Genomic DNA, 17,217 nt, shown 5'->3' on the forward strand with positions numbered 1-17,217 from the left:
CTATATATATATATTTTTTCTGAGGTCTTCTGCCGATCTTGAATTCCTTCCGATGAACTTTGACCTCCATTATATTTTTTTTTCCCTCTTTGAAGCTGGTGATCTCGTGACTTCCGATGCCCTCTGACCTTCAAGTGAATTTACGTTCCGGTGAAGCATCCATCTTGGTGGTGTTCAGTGGTCCAGATGACCTCAAATCTAGAGCGACCTTTGACCTTAGTCGGTGTCTATTAATCTCTTACGAGGCGTTTGTCCTCGTTACATGCGATGCTCTCCACCATCCAGTCGGCCAGACTGGAGACGGGGAAGGGGGAGTTGGGAGGGTGGGGTGGGGGTGGGGAAGGGGGGGTCGTGTGACTATGGGGATGGTGGGGGAAGGGGGGTCTTACACTGGGATGAGGTTGAGGGAGGGGGGAAGTTCTATCCTTGTCGACCGCGATAAAATTGGATGTTTTTTTTTTTCCCCCCATCTTTAAAATCCTCAATAATGGTATGGAATTTCGTGGAATATGAGTTGAGGGAGAGTGAGGTGTTTGAGACAGGCCGTGTGGGTGCCCATGATGCTTCGAGCAAGGCTCAGGGGTGACGCAGGGAGATGGGGGGCAGGTGGCGGTACTGGGGCTGGGTGTGTCCTGCGGGAGAGCCAAGTTAGTGTCGGCAGTAAACAGCGGTCAATGTGCAGCACAGCGGAGGACGGCGACGGCGGAGGTGGGAGGGGCCAAGGAGAAGAAGTGGGTGGAGCCTGAGAGGCCAGAGGGGCGGAGCTAGGGTGTGGGTGAGGTCGGGGCCTGTGCGCGCAGGAGGGGAACAGTCGCCCGCGTGCCTCACAAGTGATCAGTCACCCTCTCACAGCTCCTGCCAGGCCCGCCCCTGTCGCCGCCGCCGCCGCCATGACTCTGGCCCCGCTGGTTCTCTGCTTGGCACTCCTCGTTCAAGGTACTGTGCCGGGCCGCCCCAAAAACCTCACCTCTACCGTAGCTCCGTCCGCGCCATGCCAAACATGAGTTACGCTGTAGGGGCAGTTTAAAACCTTCGTCCCTTTTGAGCACGACGACGTGGGTATTAAGATGGCTTAACCTCTGACCTGATCTGTAAGGGTCGGGTCAGAGGTCATGCTGTCATGACCAAGGGGTCGTACCCTCGCGGTGAAGACCCTTGACCCTTCCGTGCGGAGGGCTGGTAGCGTCGTGATCAAGGGGGATACAAAGATGTCTGGTAGAAGTTGGTGACTCCCTGTACACGGGGGAGGATGCATTATATAATACGAGTAATCATGGGTTATCACAACACAGCCTCTTGCAACACACTCCTCTCTGGCCTCTCGACCGGCGTGGGGCATTGGTAGCAGCACGGGGAGGGCAGCTTCCTCTCGCAGCCGCAGTATACATGAGTACAGATGGCAATTGCTTTGAGGACGTATGACGCAAGTTCTCACCCGTCAGTTAGTTGTACCCGAGGGCACGCCAGCTGTCCGCTCCGGGGCACAGCGAGTACTCTCTCTCTCTCTCTCTCTCTCTCTCTCTCTCTCTCTCTCTCTCTCTCTCTCTCTCTCTCTCTCTCTCTCTCTCTCTCTCATTATCACGTACTCGTTCTTTAACCCCCGCCGTTGTCCTCCTCTTCCATAGGGTTGATATGGCCGTGACTCGTTCACGTCCTTTCAGAGAGGGGTCCAGATTTACACCCCTATCCTCTCTTGGTCTCTGCCTCCCTTCCATTGGCCGAGATATCCACGCGTGTGCCTCCCTCTCCCCCCCTCCCTCCCTTACACTGTTCCATTACACACCTCCTCCCCCCCTTTACCACTTCACCTCCCATTTGCTTGTGATGTTCCCCTGCCAGTGGCCGAGTACTTGCATCTGTGAGTGATTGCAGATTCCACAGTGAATGTGTGTGTGTGTATATTTGTCCCCCTATATATGTTTGCGTGTTCGATTCGTAGATGAAGGGAGCCCCGTCGACAGTGTGTGTGTGTGTGTGTGTGTGTGTGTGTGTGTGTGTGCTATAGGAAGTACAAGCATCAGGATAAGTGCATGGGTGAAAGTGTAGTCGGACGCTGTCATAGCGAGCGGACGTGTCCGGCGTGCATCACCGGATACATGTTGATCAACGCGGGCATGTCTCCTCCGCCTCGACACTGTGGCTGAACATGACGAGTCTCGTCACCACGATAACGCAAGGACCGTGTCAAAGATTTTAAGAAATCCCCGTAAGTGCCGTTTTGTCAATCTGTAAAATGTATTAAAAAAGGGAGATTTTTTTCCCCCTTTTATCAGCTGTAGTGTTCATCAGGGTTCCTGTTTTAACTAGTTTTTATTATCATTCGTAAACTTAAAGCGCCCCCTTTTTATTTGTGTGTGTGTGTAGCGATTTCTCACTCGCTCATATCTTTTTTTTTTTTATAGAAAAAGCGGGGATTTCTTACGCTTCTTTTTCCGCCAAGGGTAAATGGTTATTGTGTAAGAGATGTGTAGATAATGATAATGACGAGACTCCCCGTGTTGAATGTAGATTGCGCGGTTGTGAGGCTGTGAGTGGCGGGTTCCCCCAACCCACCCCAGCGAGACTTGGTACGTGGTGTATGTAATCAGTACGTAGCGACTGCTAATGCCTTGCGGTGATTAGAGGACTTGTTGCTTCCTGATGCCTTGGGTGTAGTTAGCGTCGTGCTCGGCGGCTCCCGATGCCTCGCGATATTTAAGAGCCTCAAGCTTCCTCAATCGTCTTGAGTGATTGATTCCGTACTTGGCTGCTCCCTAATGCGTTGGGATAATCAGTCAACGGGGAGTGATCGGTTCGGGGCGGTGGTTCGCGCGTGGCGATCATCATGTTCGCAGTGGTTCGAGGGTCGCATGCCGGACCAGTAATTTTGTCAAGGATAAGTACGAGGAATTATTTTTCTATCTGTGTTGTGTGGTAGGCATCGGCTGGTTCTCGGGGGGGTCGAGACGAGACATGCCGATCATCATGTCGGGGCATCTCTGCTGTCACTGTTCGTCTATAAATATCCACAGAAACCTTATGAGCGGCCTTGAATCTTATGTCTCCCTCAGCGCCCCGCGTGTCTCTTAAACGGCACGGCACGCACAGATTAGCGAAGCTGTACCGCGGGGATTCTGTTCATACTTTTTGCCTCCCCGAGTGCTTGTAACGAGGGATTTTGCGAGATGGTTGGGTTGAATTGGCTGTTAGGCTGATATGGAGGGAACAGAAGAATGGCGGAAGACGCGCGTACACAAGAGCCTTGTTGGTGTTCTGTGTCGACACCCAGGAGCATCGGCTGTGTTGCCAGGATTCCCATAGGAGAGATGTGACACACATACGCACACACTTTACCAGGTCTGTGAGCCTGTGAAGAGGTGCACACACACACACACACACACCAGCACTCGGCCGGCGTCGGCGTCGGCCAACGTGCAACTGTACCAGTCTCGTGTTGCTTCCTTGTTGCTAGGCAGTATGTAGATCAAGACTTAACAGACATAAAAAACTCGTACATGCAAACATAGACAGAGTTCATGTGGTCGTGGACTTGCGTACTCACTCACACACACACAAACTCACACACACGCTTCCTGCTTGACATGTCTTTGTGTGTTTGTTGTTGCCGGAGCTGTCTCTGTGAACCTTTTTATTCGCTGTGTGAGTCATGAGTGGGTAAAAGCCTAATCAATATGATTCATGACTAAACGTCAATTGTGTGTGTTTGTGTGTGTGTGTGTGTGGGTTGAGTCTCTCCTCTCTCGAAGGATTATCAATACCCCTCAATACATTACGTAAGACACTTGAACATAAGATACTGGACTCCGCAGAAGGCCTACTGGCCTATACTAGGCGGGTCCTTCGAGCAGCCTTCGTACGGGAGCAATCGTGCACGTTACGCCACACATGTATAAATACCGGACAGTTTCCCTCCTCCCTTTCTCTCCTCCGTAGTGTTGAGGGGGCAGGCCAGGCATAATTGTCTGCCCTGTCGCTCTCACTGTCCCCCTCCGATCACCGCCTCCCACCCGCAGCCAGGCAGGTTCTCCCTACGATCCTGGAGCACGACGGAATTGCCTCTTGGCTATGTAGACTGCGCGACCTTGGCGCACCATGGTACGACCTTAGAGCGTAACCGCACCGCCCTAAGGGCACATCGGGCGACCTTTGATCGCGCGGATTTTGTACGCGCGACCTCAGAGCACGACGGTGTTACTCTTGGGTATGCGGATTGCACCACCTTACATTACGACTCCGCGGCCTTTGGAGCATGCAGTAGGGACGACTTGAGAGCACGAAGGCAAGACCCCTCCTTGGGTTTGAGGTGACGGGAGCAAGTGAGCATATGTCACCTTAATTTAAGCATTAGGACACACGTAGCAACGTTGCTGTTATATGCTTTTCCCCGCTAGATACAACTGCCTGACTACACACACACACACACACACACACACATGAGAGAGAGAGAGAGAGAGAGAGAGAGAGAGAGAGAGAGAGAGAGAGAGAGAGAGAGAGAGAGAGAGAGAGAGAGAGCATGACTCCCTCCCTCGCTCCCCCCGTACATCACAACTAGGTTATTAATCACACTCAGACACACAACTGCATACAGTATTTCCTCCTCCTCCTCCTCCTCCTCCTCCTCCATCAGCTGGACGCGGATCAGGGCCGCCCGTGTGTACATAAAACTGTGCAAGTGAAAAGAGGAAAAAAAAAATGGGAGGCGAGTTTAATGGACTGTCTCATCAGGTGTAATTAACGCCGTATCGCTTGGGTTATCCCTGCGGAGCACAGAAAACGATGAACATGCAAAGAGATGACATTTCCCGTTTTCTTTATGATAAATGGATAATAACATTCTTGTTAAAACGAAAATCTTCCTTTCAGACTGTGCTTAAAGACCGTAGGAATGTGAACTCTTCTTCGATCCTGTGGCGAGGATCGTTGAAGGGCCGAGAGTGAGTGGCTGTTGTCGTTGCAAATCACTCACGCAGCAGCACAGCAGCAGCAGCAGCAGCGCCTCTTAGGCTTGTGATTCCCGCCGCCCGTCCAGCTGGTTGAGGGCAAGGGCCCACCCACGATAAGGTCGCCGCCGGTCTTATGGGGGGAAATACCCGCCGGTCGCCCAAGGGGAGGCGGCTGCTACTGCTGCTACGTCATTAGAACACGCAAAAATCCCCGCCCGCAGGATCGTTTTCGCCGAGGAATAAATCCGTATGGAGGTGTAATTAACTTTTTTTCGGGTCCGGCCGTAAAATCACCGATAATTCTCTTTTTTTTTTTTGGCGCTAGTCCGCGAGCGGGTGAGGTCGACGGAGTTTAGCCAACGCTGGTATGATATAGGCCGTAGCGGTTTTACGCTCCCGCTGTTTCCCAAACCTCACTACTGTACGTGGAGGTAAAGCGGAGTCTCGGTTTTTATGGTGTTTGGGAAGGGCCCCCGATGGTGGGGCGGGAGAGCGAGTGGTAGAAGGCGGCTGTGGTGGAATAGTCTAGGTTGGTTGGTTTAAAGGAAGGGTTAGAAGGCGACGGTGGTGGTGGAATGGGCGGTGGGATGGGAGTGCAGAGGGTTAGATGCCCCGTGGAAAGGAACGGAAGGTGGTGACCTCACCCTCCGGCTTCTGGCGTGAGAGGAACTCATGACAGAGGTTAGGAGTGTGTAGGAGGTACACAGGGAACTCATGACTGAGGTTAGGAGTGTGTAGGAGGTACACAGGGAACTCATGACAGATGTTAGGAGTGTGTAGGAGGTACACAGGGAACTCATGACATGTTAGGAGTGTGTAGGAGGTACACAGGGAACTCATGACAGATGTTAGGAGTGTGTAGGAGGTACACAGGGAACTCATGACATGTTAGGAGTGTGTAGGAGGTACACAGGGAACTCATGACAGATGTTAGGAGTGTGTAGGAGGTACACAGGGAACTCATGACATGTTAGGAGTGTGTAGGAGGTACAAAGGGAACTCATGACAGATGTTAGGAGTGTGTAGGAGGTACACATACACGGGGTCAGATATCGCGTCTGGACTTTCTTCTCCTTAATATAAGGCGGTGTCGACCAGCCAGCCAATTAGCCAGTCTACTGTCGCTGTTTTTGAACAGAGGGTCTATAGGCAGCCAGTCATCTCCTGGTGCACCGTGATGATAAATGTCCTATCAGATATCAATATCATTTTTTTTATTTTATCCTCTGCACTGACTGGAACACAGGTACTCGAATGGATGAGTTCATCAAGCTCACCTCTTCTCTCCTCTCGAGTCATACTGACCTCCATGTGTAGTCTCAGGTTTCAACTGCTTTCTTTTTTGTGTGTAACGAGCAAGTGTGTGTGTGTGTGTGTGTGTGTGTGTAGCGTAGTGTGTGACGTAAAGCTTTAAGAGCCAGTTATAAGACTTGCGATTTAGAATGACTGGGAAAGAGGAATTTAACGCGTGCTTCCTTCTTGACCCGCACATTCCTGCGGGTCTATCTGTTAAGCTGCCTTTTCGCAGGCTTGTGGTGTGAGGCGAGCTGAGCTGTTCGTCAAGTGGGTGAGCCGTGGTGGGCCGTGTCCGTCAAGTGGGTGACCGTGGTAGGTCGTGTCCATCAAATGGGTGAGCCGTGGTGGGTCGTGCCCATCAAGTGGGTGAGCCATGGTGGGCCGTGTCCGTCAAGTGGGTGAGCCTTGGCTGAGGTTTGTGCTTAGGCATTGGTGATCGTAAACAGGCTGGGGGTCAGTGAGATGAGGTGAGCTGTATCTGTAAGGTCTGTGATACGTTGAGGGTTCAGCTAGTGAGGTTTGTGAGGTAATATGCAACATTTTAGTGGGGGTTTGTGGGTTGAAGGTGGTCTGCGTTGGTGAGTTTTGTAAATATCAGGTGAAATGTGATCATACAACAAGGAGTAAGGTTAGTCGAAATTGTCATCTTGAGAAGAAATATACGACTAATTCCTCATCCTTATTGTAAATATGACTGACCCCTAACATTACGTCATATCTTGGACGGAGAGAGAGAGAGAGAGAGAGAGAGAGAGAGAGAGAGAGAGAGAGAGATTATTCACAATGGAGGGCCGGCGGCGGTCACTACCTTCCATTGGTAACAGGTATTGACTGGCCAGTAATAATGGGGACGTCTGGCTGCCACTTAATGACAGTAGTGACACGGACAGACGGACGTCGGAGTAGTAGGTATATTGACGCGCAGATGTACGACGAACCGCGACGTGGCTGTGTGGTACTTTATTTCTTTATTGGGTGAGCCACTAGATCGTAGTGGGTTCGCCTCATACACACGGTAATGGAGTGAGAACACATTGTTAGTCATCTTAGTGTAGTATGACCTTAAGTTTGTTACTGTGTGGCGGTTGAGTATGTGTGTGTGTATCACATTTCAGGTGTTTGTGTATCGATGAATGATGGAGTAATCCCGTAGTTAAAGAGGTTAGTAGGGAGACGAAACCACAGGTGTTAGGTCATTAGACTGGATGGTTTATCCCAAGACAGTAAATCAGTTCTTGTCACATTCAGTGTTCCCTGCCTAATAGTAGTAGTAGTAGTAGTAGTAGTAGTAGTAGTAGTAGTGGTAGTAGTAGTAGCAGTAGTAGTAGTAGTAGTAGTAGTAGTAGTAGTAGTAATGATGATGATATATGAGGACACCACAGTTCGTTCTCTGACACGCTCGTTTATTCCACCTCGTGGAGGCCTAACAAGACGAGCCACCACCTCGAACTGCAGTGTGTCTAGTTTACAGTGGGAAGGAGCCTTCTGATTTACCATCCAGTCAGTCTCCATCTATACAGAAGAGGAGTGCAAGATGCTCTTACTAGTCCTCCAGCAGATAACCTCGTCGTAGAACATCATTTCCTCTGTGTCATCTGTTCACCCCATGCAATCGATTGATGATGGTGGATTGGTTGATGTCAGTGGAGTTGATGGTGGTGATTTTGAGTGGGGAGGGATATAGGAAATAGCGTTACGAGTAGCTAGTGATGGTGAAGGGATTGTGTTGGAGATAGATGTTGGCGATGATATAGAAAAGGTTGTGTACTGATGTGGACATTGTAATGGTAGGGAGAGATGGTGGTTGTTGGGAAGGACTGGTTGTGGTCGTGGTAACGGTAGGGAAGGATGGTGGTAGGAGGATGAGTGACTGGATATGTTGGAGGATGGATGGTGATCTTACCTTCATACCCATGGGTCGTGCCGTCGTGCTCAAGGGTCGTACCGTCTTGCCCATGGGTCGTTCCGTTGTGCTCAAGGGTCGTTCCGTCGTGCCCGTGGGTCGTACCGTCGTGCTCGAGGATCTTAACCACCTAATTCAAGTGAAATTCATCCTCGAAATCCTGGAAAATGATATAGACAAGTCGAACACAATAATGCCAATTTCATACAGTAAAATGCCCTTCATACAGTAAAGTGTGTTTTTGAAATTAACCTCACCTCGCCAAAGAGCATAATTGCCCCGCGACATTTAAAGACAACAGTTTCGTCAGATCATCCTGACTACCGTCGATTACATAGAAAATTAGGGGGTTGAATGACTCCGGCGGTGGGAGGGTAAAAAGATACGAAATCTCGTGGAGGAGGAGGAGGGAGAGAGGGAGACTTCAACAGGCGGGAGGGACCAGGCGGCGGAGGAGAGCACCCGCGCTTTGCTGGACGACCACCGCCCCCGGGGGTGATGCTGGTGACAAGGCCAACGTTTACGTCACCGGGAGTCCTGCTCTGAATGCCCCATGTTCCTCAACCTCCTTCTCTTCTTCCTCCTGGTTGGCGACTCGTTCTTTGCGAGTTTCCTCACGTGGACGGCGTCGCGGACGTGTGACGCCGCCCTCTTGACCACTCAACGTTGTGTTCTTTTAAAAAAGAAAATGGCATTGTTGATGCGTTTTCTAATGGATGTTCCCTTTTCTGTTCCATTGTGATATTTTTTTTTCAGTGTTCCTCTTCTTGGGTTAGCTTTTCTATCCATGTTTATTGCGCTCTTGTTTTCTTCCTAGACATTCGCAGTATTCGGATATTTCTTTTTCCATTATATGGGTGTGATCATGTCCCATCGTTTCTACCGTCTATTGATAGCTAGTTCCTAATCACCTGCCCGCTGAATTACCTCATATTTCAGTTTTCTATCATCATCCTGTGCGTTCCCATTTTCTCATCCTCATCTCGAACTTCTCCGTGATGTGTGCATACATCCATTTGATCTCTGGCCTTGTCCCAATATGCAATATGTTTGCCGATGATCATATTCTCTCTTTAAGACGTTCTGTGACTTTTCATTCCCGTGCTTCGCTTCGCCATATTTTTTTCTGTCCCCGGTTTTGGTATGCCGTAATCTCGTTCCCTCGTCTTGCCGTCGCTGTTCCGCTGTGTTATCTCGTCCCTATCAGCGCAGATTAGGAAAGTGGGGTGCGACAGCCGCCGCCCAGCAGATAACGTCGCTGCAGACCACCGGGTCTTCTGTTATCTGGCCATCCCGTGGACTGTGTTGTTGACTCGCTCGTCGTAGGCGAGCCGAACAGACCACCTACCACCCCGCTTGCTCCTCCCTACCCATTTTTTTTTCCCACACCTCCCTACGCATTATTTCACACACCTCACTACCCATTAATTCCCACACCTCACTATCCATTCAATCCTACACCCCCTACCCATTATTTCCCCACACCTCGCTACCCATTGATTCCCACACTTCACAACCCATTAATTTTCCACACCTCGCAACCCATGAATTCCCACACTTCACTACCCATTAATTCCCACACTTCACTACCCATTAATTCCCACACCTCACTACCCATTCATTTCCCACACCTCACGACCCATTATTTTCCATTCCTGTACTTTTAGAAGTTACAGTGGTACTCTGTATCGCTCCGTGTAACTCCTGTGTCCACGCACGATCCCGTGGCCCTTCCTGGTGGAGGTCCCAACCAACACTTCACAATCCCAGATTCCCGATGGCAACTTCAGCCATTCTCCCCACCATCCTCACCCCAGTGTTCTCCCCCTCTTCCCCCCAGGAGCCGTCTACTCCCCCCTACCCACCACCCCCCCCCCCAAGACACACGTCCTGCCTGGCCCGGCCAAGCTGGTGGTGGCGCAACTGGTCGGTCGCCTCCTGCGGTAGGTGGGACGCCCTGGGACTGAGACATCCTGAAGGAGGGGGGGGGGGTGACACAGATGGAGGAGTGAGAATGGTGGCACACCAGCCAGGTGGATAAAGGGGGAGTCAGATGACAGGTATAGGAGTGGGGAGGTGACCCATATCGCGTGCGCCAGACCTGGGACATACCTCTCTCTCTCTCTCTCTCTCTCTCTCTCTCTCTCTCTCTCTCTCTCTCTCTCTCTCTCTCTCTCTCTCTCTCTCTCTCTCTCTCTCCATGCGAGCTCGTCTATGGACGCCCAGTTATCCGCCGGGACGGCGTGTTTCACCTGGGGCAATCCCTGGCGGCTGGGTATTTCCTTCGCTCTGGTCCGCCGGCGCGCCGGCCCCTTTGGCGATGTTTTGAGGACGTGTCATGTCTGTCTGCTTCTCCGACGGTGGAAGCCACTGCCGTGTGTGTGTGTGTGTGTGTGTGTGTGTGTGTGTACGAGGCGCTTGAAGCCGTCCCTACCTCCCTCAGAATAATGTACAAGCCTTGCGTACTTAAGTACTTCAGGTGGTCGTAAAGGTGTACATCATCTGTATCTGTGGGTGTTCGTTCCCAATCATCTAGAGTTTACGATCCTTCTTATAGACACAGCCATATCACCTGCATTATATAGATACACACTGTACCCATAAAGTAGGTAAAATAACCGGTTAGATTATATCCGTCTCGCCTCATTTTTCTTTTTTTTTTAAAGTTCATGTCTTCCTGCTGGTGGCTCGGGGGTGTGAAGCCAGACACAATATACTTCACGGTTTACAGATGAAGGAGACAGCTTGATTCTGCCTCACGAAGCCAAGCTTAAAAATTCCAGTGTCTATATTTAGACCTGGTCTCGTTAATTGCCGTACTATAGTGATTTTTTCCCCCCGCGCCTCCTCCTCCTCCTCCTCCTCCGCCCCCGAATTGAATAAAAGCGATGTCCAAAGCGATTGATGAAGATTACACCATCGTGAGGATATTGTCACGTTAAAACGGAAAAACCCTGGCAGCTGTGAGGTCACAAGGAGCAGGTCCGACATCAGCGTCTTTTAAAGATGGCTTAAATTACCAGCAGTGCCATAATTCATCTGTTAATTTGTCCGGCTTTTTAGGATATTGCGAAACTGAAGCGAACTCTCGTGAGCCGACCTCGTTAATACTCGTTAATATTCGTCGTTATGATGTATAATTTTGTCTTGAGGCGGGTGAACGCCTTGCATAACGAAGCAAGGCCAGTGCAAGATACGAGGACGTGACTCAAATATTTTTTTTTTTTCCTTCGTGTTTGGAACTTGCGACAGAACGGAGTTTCATCTTGTTTGTCCTTTTTTTTTGCTTTTATCTTTTCTTTCTAAGATGTGTTGTACAGTGACACCCAAGCTCACAGCACAGGTATCGGAGGATGGTATGACGAGGTTTATGGTACCAGGAGTTGGAAGGGACACCGAGGTACGTGACTCATGGTCGACGGAGGTGGAGGGGAGGCCATTCTGTCGCCTCAGTGAGATGTGCACAGAAATCGGCACCTTGATTCCCATGCCGAAACTGTAGGGGTTGTAGTAGTAGATTTCCGAGACCGTCGTAAGGTTTGACGTAAGGTAGAGTCCCATGCCGAGCTGTAGGGCTACGTAGGAGGCCTCTGAAGCCGTCGTAAGGTGAACGTAAGTTGATGCGATGTATGAAATGGTTGGAGCCGATCGTAGTTGTATCGAGACGAGGAATGATACTCATGCGAAGATTGTAATGATTTGGTGATGAAGAAATTGGTGGGGGAATTACAGTTGACCTTTACTGAATGACTCTTGCATTACAAGTAACCTCTCCCCCCTCCACCCCGCCCATGACAGCAAAGAAGGTCAAACAAGGTGATGTTCAGACCAGTTTTTACGCTGACTTTCAGCGCCGTCGCCGCGTGAATCCCGGTGAGAGATGATGTGGGCGCCCTTGGAGATGTGTGGGAAACACGGGCAGAAGGGACGAGGGGGAGTGCTCTACACAGGACGTGTGTGGGGGGAGGGGAGCGTCTTGCAAGGAGCAGGCGACGTGTGAGAGGAGGCCGGGAAGACGAGGAGAATTGGTGTGGGAGGAGGCCTAGGAGATGATGAGACACATTCCCTGAGGAACCTCTTCTCATTCACCCACCTCACCATTAAAGATAAAATTGTTGATGTATTAGAGGGCGTGGTGTGTGTGTGTGTGTGTGTGTGTGTGTGTGTGTGTGTGTGTGTGTGTGTGTGTGTGTGTCTCGGGGCCAGTAGATGATTTTGCTGAGCTGTGAACCTCACACCTCTGTCGAAGCGGCGGCTGGACGTGAGGATGTCGGGCGTGGCAGCCACGGCCAAGGACGGTCGTAGTCACACACACACACACACACACACACACACACACACACACACACACACACACACACACACACACACATACACACACACACACACACACACGCACACACACGCACACACACACATGGCGCTGTCCGTGACATGTCACTAGTGGCCGGGATTTTACATCGCTTGAGGATGTGTGTGTGTGTGTGTGTGTGTGTGTGTGTGTGTGTGTGTGTGAATGTGGGTGGGTGAGTAAAGAGGGGTCAAGCCTCTTCTTGTCACACACTTTCCTTGTACATCGAAGCTAAAGACTCGCCTCGCACACCCCTCAACATTCGTCCTAACTCCTCCTTCGACGGCACCCTCCCATGCCGGGAAGGGTTGGCTCAGTCCTGGGTTATGTGGACGTGGGGTATTGCAGTGCCGAGGCCGACCGAACGCGGATGCAAACCCGCGTACCACGGCTTGTGAGCCGGAGCGCCATCATCACTCCCCCCTGCGTGCGGCGCTGACCATGCCAGCATTTTCGTCGCGATAATGGATAATGATACGGCAGTAGTCGCTGTAATGATCCTCTCCTTTGACAATAACTGATGTGATAGATATTAAGTGATAGATATCAAGTGTCGTGATTATTGGAGATTTTTTAGCGGGAAAAAAACAGGTATTTTTTGTAACGCTTTTCAATCCTCTGCGTTTTGTAGGTTATTGATATATTTTGGAGGGTTAATTTGAGCTGTTACATATATATATATATTTTTTTTTTTCCAATGTGAATTGACCTTTTCCTCAACCTTGCATGGCTTTGTGAAGTAGTGTGGCTTTACCTACCCCTTGCGTAAGCTCGTTGTGGCCTTAGCATGAATCACTGCACATATGTTTGACCTCACGTCAGATTACATGACTTTAAGCTAAGCATTACTGTCCCACGGTTTGTGCTGGTGTGTGACCCCTGTGTGGAGTGACCTGACCCTGTGTATCCTCATTTAACCACGTGACCCTGTGTAGAGTGACCTGACCCTGTTTTCCCTCCTTTAACCATGTGTAACCCTGTGTTGAGTGACATGACCTTGTTTATCCCACTTTTAACCATAAGTGACCCTGTCCTTTTTTATTCTGTAATCTTCTTTGAATTGGAATAACTATGCTTGACCTTGTACACGCTTACGTGTCGGTATGTCAATTCATTTGACCTTGCGTAAAGTTATTCAACTTTTGTGTTACCTTCCCTGACCTTGTTTCATGTTGCCTGATCTACTGCAATCATGTCTGATCCCGTGTTACCTTGTGGCCGGCCCAGCTTGACCTTGTGTAACTTCTTGACGCTGTGCCACCTATGCCCGTCTCTGTGTCACCTTTGTCTGACCCTTGTTTGCCATGTACTGTCATCTTGTTCGACGAAGGCATGGGTGATAAGGGCGCGGATGATGGACACATGGATGCTAAGGGGTACAGATGATGACGTCAGGGGTGTTGAAAGCAAAGGTGAGGATGCTGTAGGCGGGACTTCCCCTGGGATGTGGGACTTGCCCGTGTGTGTGTGTGTGTGTGTGTGTGACGTCAACACTGAGGAGGTGTTTGCCAGCTAACCAAGAGCCCCAGCTGCCGGCCCGCTGGCTGCAACACCTCCGTCAGCTGCTGCTGTTGCTGCTGGCGCTCGTTCGGCCACCGAAATAAACTGTGATTGGTGCCCAAGGCTCCTGACCTTGAATTGGGCAAGGTTGTGACCCACTCTCGCTCAAGCACGACGTTAACGACCGCTCAAGGGGGGCCTTACTAACGACCTCAAGGGTCTTACCATGATGCTTTATATATATATATATATATTCCTATGAGTCCACGGGGAAAACGAAACACGATAAGTTCCCAAGTGCACTTTCGCGTAATAATCACATCATCAGGGGAGACACAAGAGAGAAATATAACAGTCAGTAGATATACAACTGTTATATTTCTCTCTTGTATCTCCCCTGATGATGTGATTATTACACGAAAGTGCTCTTGGGAACTTATCGTGTTTCATTTTCCCCGTGGACTCTTAGGAATATACTTGATCGCGCGCAAAATTGTGATCCTTTCCAGTATATATATATATATATATATATATATATATATATATATATATATATATATATATATATATATATATATATATATATATGTGTGTGAGTGTGTGTGTGGCCCGTTAAGAGTACGGTACAACAGTGCATGATCAGACGCCACGGCGGCTGACCTCTGAACTTTCCCAGATCCTGGTCCTTCGTTAAGCTGGAGCTGTTTGAGAACAGCTTCCTCACTGGAAATTTAAACTTGTCCAGAGCATAGTCTTCAACTAAGCTTTGAACTTCTTTTTTTTTTTGAGAATTTTTAGAAAGAATAAACGTACGAGACTGGATACCTTACAGTAAGATGTACGTGACTCTACTACTTAAAAAAAACATGATACGAGATAATCAAAGATATTTTTTAAATGAGGTAATAGACTGTGAGGATTAATTTGTGAGTGAAAAAAAAAATATAACTTGGATTATTATATTTTTTTCTCGTGAGCAGATAAGTATTTAAAAGATCGAAACGAAAGACCAGTGATCTTTTCGTTTTAGTTCATGACAGATCTTTTGTTTATTATATTTTGGTGCTGAGGCTTGACGCTGGGAATGTCATGAACATAGCGAGGGCTACGCATTTTTTTTGGTTGGGTGGGGAAGGTGGGCGTCATTTACGCTAGTTGGACACCACATAGGCCAGCTGGGCCACGGTCCTACGGGAGAAAGAGGATGGCTCAAAAGAATTAATTAAGAAAATACATCGAATATTTTACATGTTAGACTTGACTCAGAAGATTACTGAAGTGGTTAGGTACACAGGCCAGTTTTAAGTGCGAATTCCTCAACTTTGATTAATTGTTATTTGTCCTAGTGTTTACGGTGGATCACCTTGACTGCCATGATTTATGATAATGGTATTCTTTGGGATTGTCCCGAGGGGTTTGATTGGGACTGTCCCGACTCCCTCAGGGACTGGCTATAATGGTGGATAATCCCGACGTAATCAAGTTCCGAGAATCCCAAAGAAAATTGGCCGAGCAAATTTGCTGTTTCATTACCGTTTTTTTTTTTTTCTTCTCTTCTCTATTTTTTTTCCCAGGGGGAAGAAGGGAAGGGAGGGAGAGGAGGAGGAGGAGGAAAGGAGGGAGGGCCTGTCGAGGGAAGGTAAAAGAGAAGACCAAACCTAGACTAAACACACACATGATCCTGGTTTATTTACGTGCGTAATGGATTTAATGCATGTGTTTGTGTGTATATATATATTTTTTTGTTCGTATTGTGCCTTGCTTGTATATATATATACTACACCCACCCCGGTTGACTGGGGGGGAAGGGAGTGGCGGGGCGTGTGTGTATGTGTGTTGGGTTAGACAGGAGGAGGAGGAGGAGGAGGAGGAGGAGGAGAGGAGGAGATGATAAGTTAAGAGTAACCAGCTGTGTATTGTGGTCGAGTGTTGGTGTCAGCGCGTCACAAGACTCTCCTTGAGGATATGGGTTGTTCCATAGTAGTTGGTCCTGCTGCTGTCTCCGTCGGGAGATACGCCTGTAGTTTGTGTTCTTCACTATCGCGTAGTTTGAGGAAGTTTCTGTCTTCACTATCGAGTAGTTTGCGGTAGTTTGTGTCTTCGCTGTCGCGTAGTTTGCGGTAGTTTCTGTCTTCGCTGTCGCGTAGTTTGCGGTAGTTTCTGTCTTCGCTGTCGCGTAGTTTGCGGTAGTTTGTGTCTTCGCTATCGCGTAGTTTGCGGTAGTTTGTGTCTTCGCTATCGCGTAGTTTGGTGCCATGTATTTCATACTGCGTTTCACAAACGCGTGTCAGTTTGTGTTAGTTAGCAGATGTCGGTGGGTGTTTAGAATGTAAAGGTGTGTTTCATAAGTAATGAATTGTGGATGTCTTATTATCAACCTCCAACACCCTTATTCCCTCCCTCCCCATGCAGGGCATTATATATAATTTGGAGGCAAGATGAGTGGGAACTTGGGAGTAGTTTAATATAGAAATGATGGTAGCCTAGCCTTTACCAGATGGAATGTCTTCTTTTTTTCTTTTTTTTTTTTCCTCTGCCAGTCTGGGAGGTGCCAGAACCTGTACTACAGAGCTTGTCAAGGTGATGTTTTACCACCTGTCACGCTCTTATTTATATGGCCCTCGAGATGGTGGTAGTATGTGTAGGTCAGCGTGTGGCCTAGTGTTCTACAACGCTCCTCCTCCTCCTCCTCCTCTCGCCTCCAAATTTTTTTTTCCTTTATTACTAGGTCGCGAGGTGTCGACATTCCCATTCGCCTCGAAGTCGTAGACTTTCGCTTCACTTCCTCAAGTCTCTGTGCCGTAGCCTTCAAAAGCCTGGGCTTGTGTGTGATTGTAAGTGAGGGTGGTTTAGTATGTTTATCTGAACTCGGTTTGAAGATTCGTGATCACACTTTGCTTTCGTCTGCCTGGGGTGGAGAATTCTGATGATGTCTTACCCACACTACCACCTCTCTCTCTCTCTCTCTCTCTCTCTCTCTCTCTCTCTCTCTCTCTCTCTCTCTCTCTCTCTCCCCGAAGAACTACCTCACCAGCCACACCCTATCCAGCACCCGTCGTTAATGACCGATCACCGACAAATCTGACCTGACCCGACTTGACCCACCTCCGACTTACACTGACCTCACCGCCGACCACCGCACCAGACTATCATTGTTTCCGACCGCCCGCTGGTCCGCCGGTACCGACCCGCGCGCCCGCCGCTCCCTCTACCACGGACCATCG

At 49.3% G+C, this 17,217-nt stretch overlaps 1 protein-coding gene and 1 long non-coding RNA gene across 3 annotated transcripts in view; both read left to right on the forward strand.

The window, feature by feature from the left end:
• The first annotated feature begins 779 nt into the window (after positions 1-779).
• Positions 780-17,217, forward strand: part of LOC139760865 (putative carbonic anhydrase 3) — a 243,630-nt gene continuing 227,192 nt past the window's right edge. For both annotated transcript variants that reach the window (XM_071684582.1, XM_071684583.1), the window contains exon 1: positions 780-936. In XM_071684582.1, the coding sequence (XP_071540683.1) occupies positions 891-936 (46 nt within the window). In that variant the 5' untranslated portion in view covers positions 780-890. The remainder of the gene's footprint in view (positions 937-17,217) is intronic.
• The window catches only part of LOC139760869 (uncharacterized), a 48,231-nt gene continuing 32,992 nt past the window's right edge, over positions 1,979-17,217 (forward strand). Inside the window, exon 1 of the long non-coding RNA XR_011715422.1 lies at positions 1,979-2,206. This is a non-coding gene — a long non-coding RNA (uncharacterized lncRNA). The remainder of the gene's footprint in view (positions 2,207-17,217) is intronic.

This window comes from Panulirus ornatus, chromosome 38 (genome assembly GCF_036320965.1).
Source record: "Panulirus ornatus isolate Po-2019 chromosome 38, ASM3632096v1, whole genome shotgun sequence".
Lineage (NCBI taxonomy): Eukaryota > Metazoa > Arthropoda > Malacostraca > Decapoda > Palinuridae > Panulirus > Panulirus ornatus.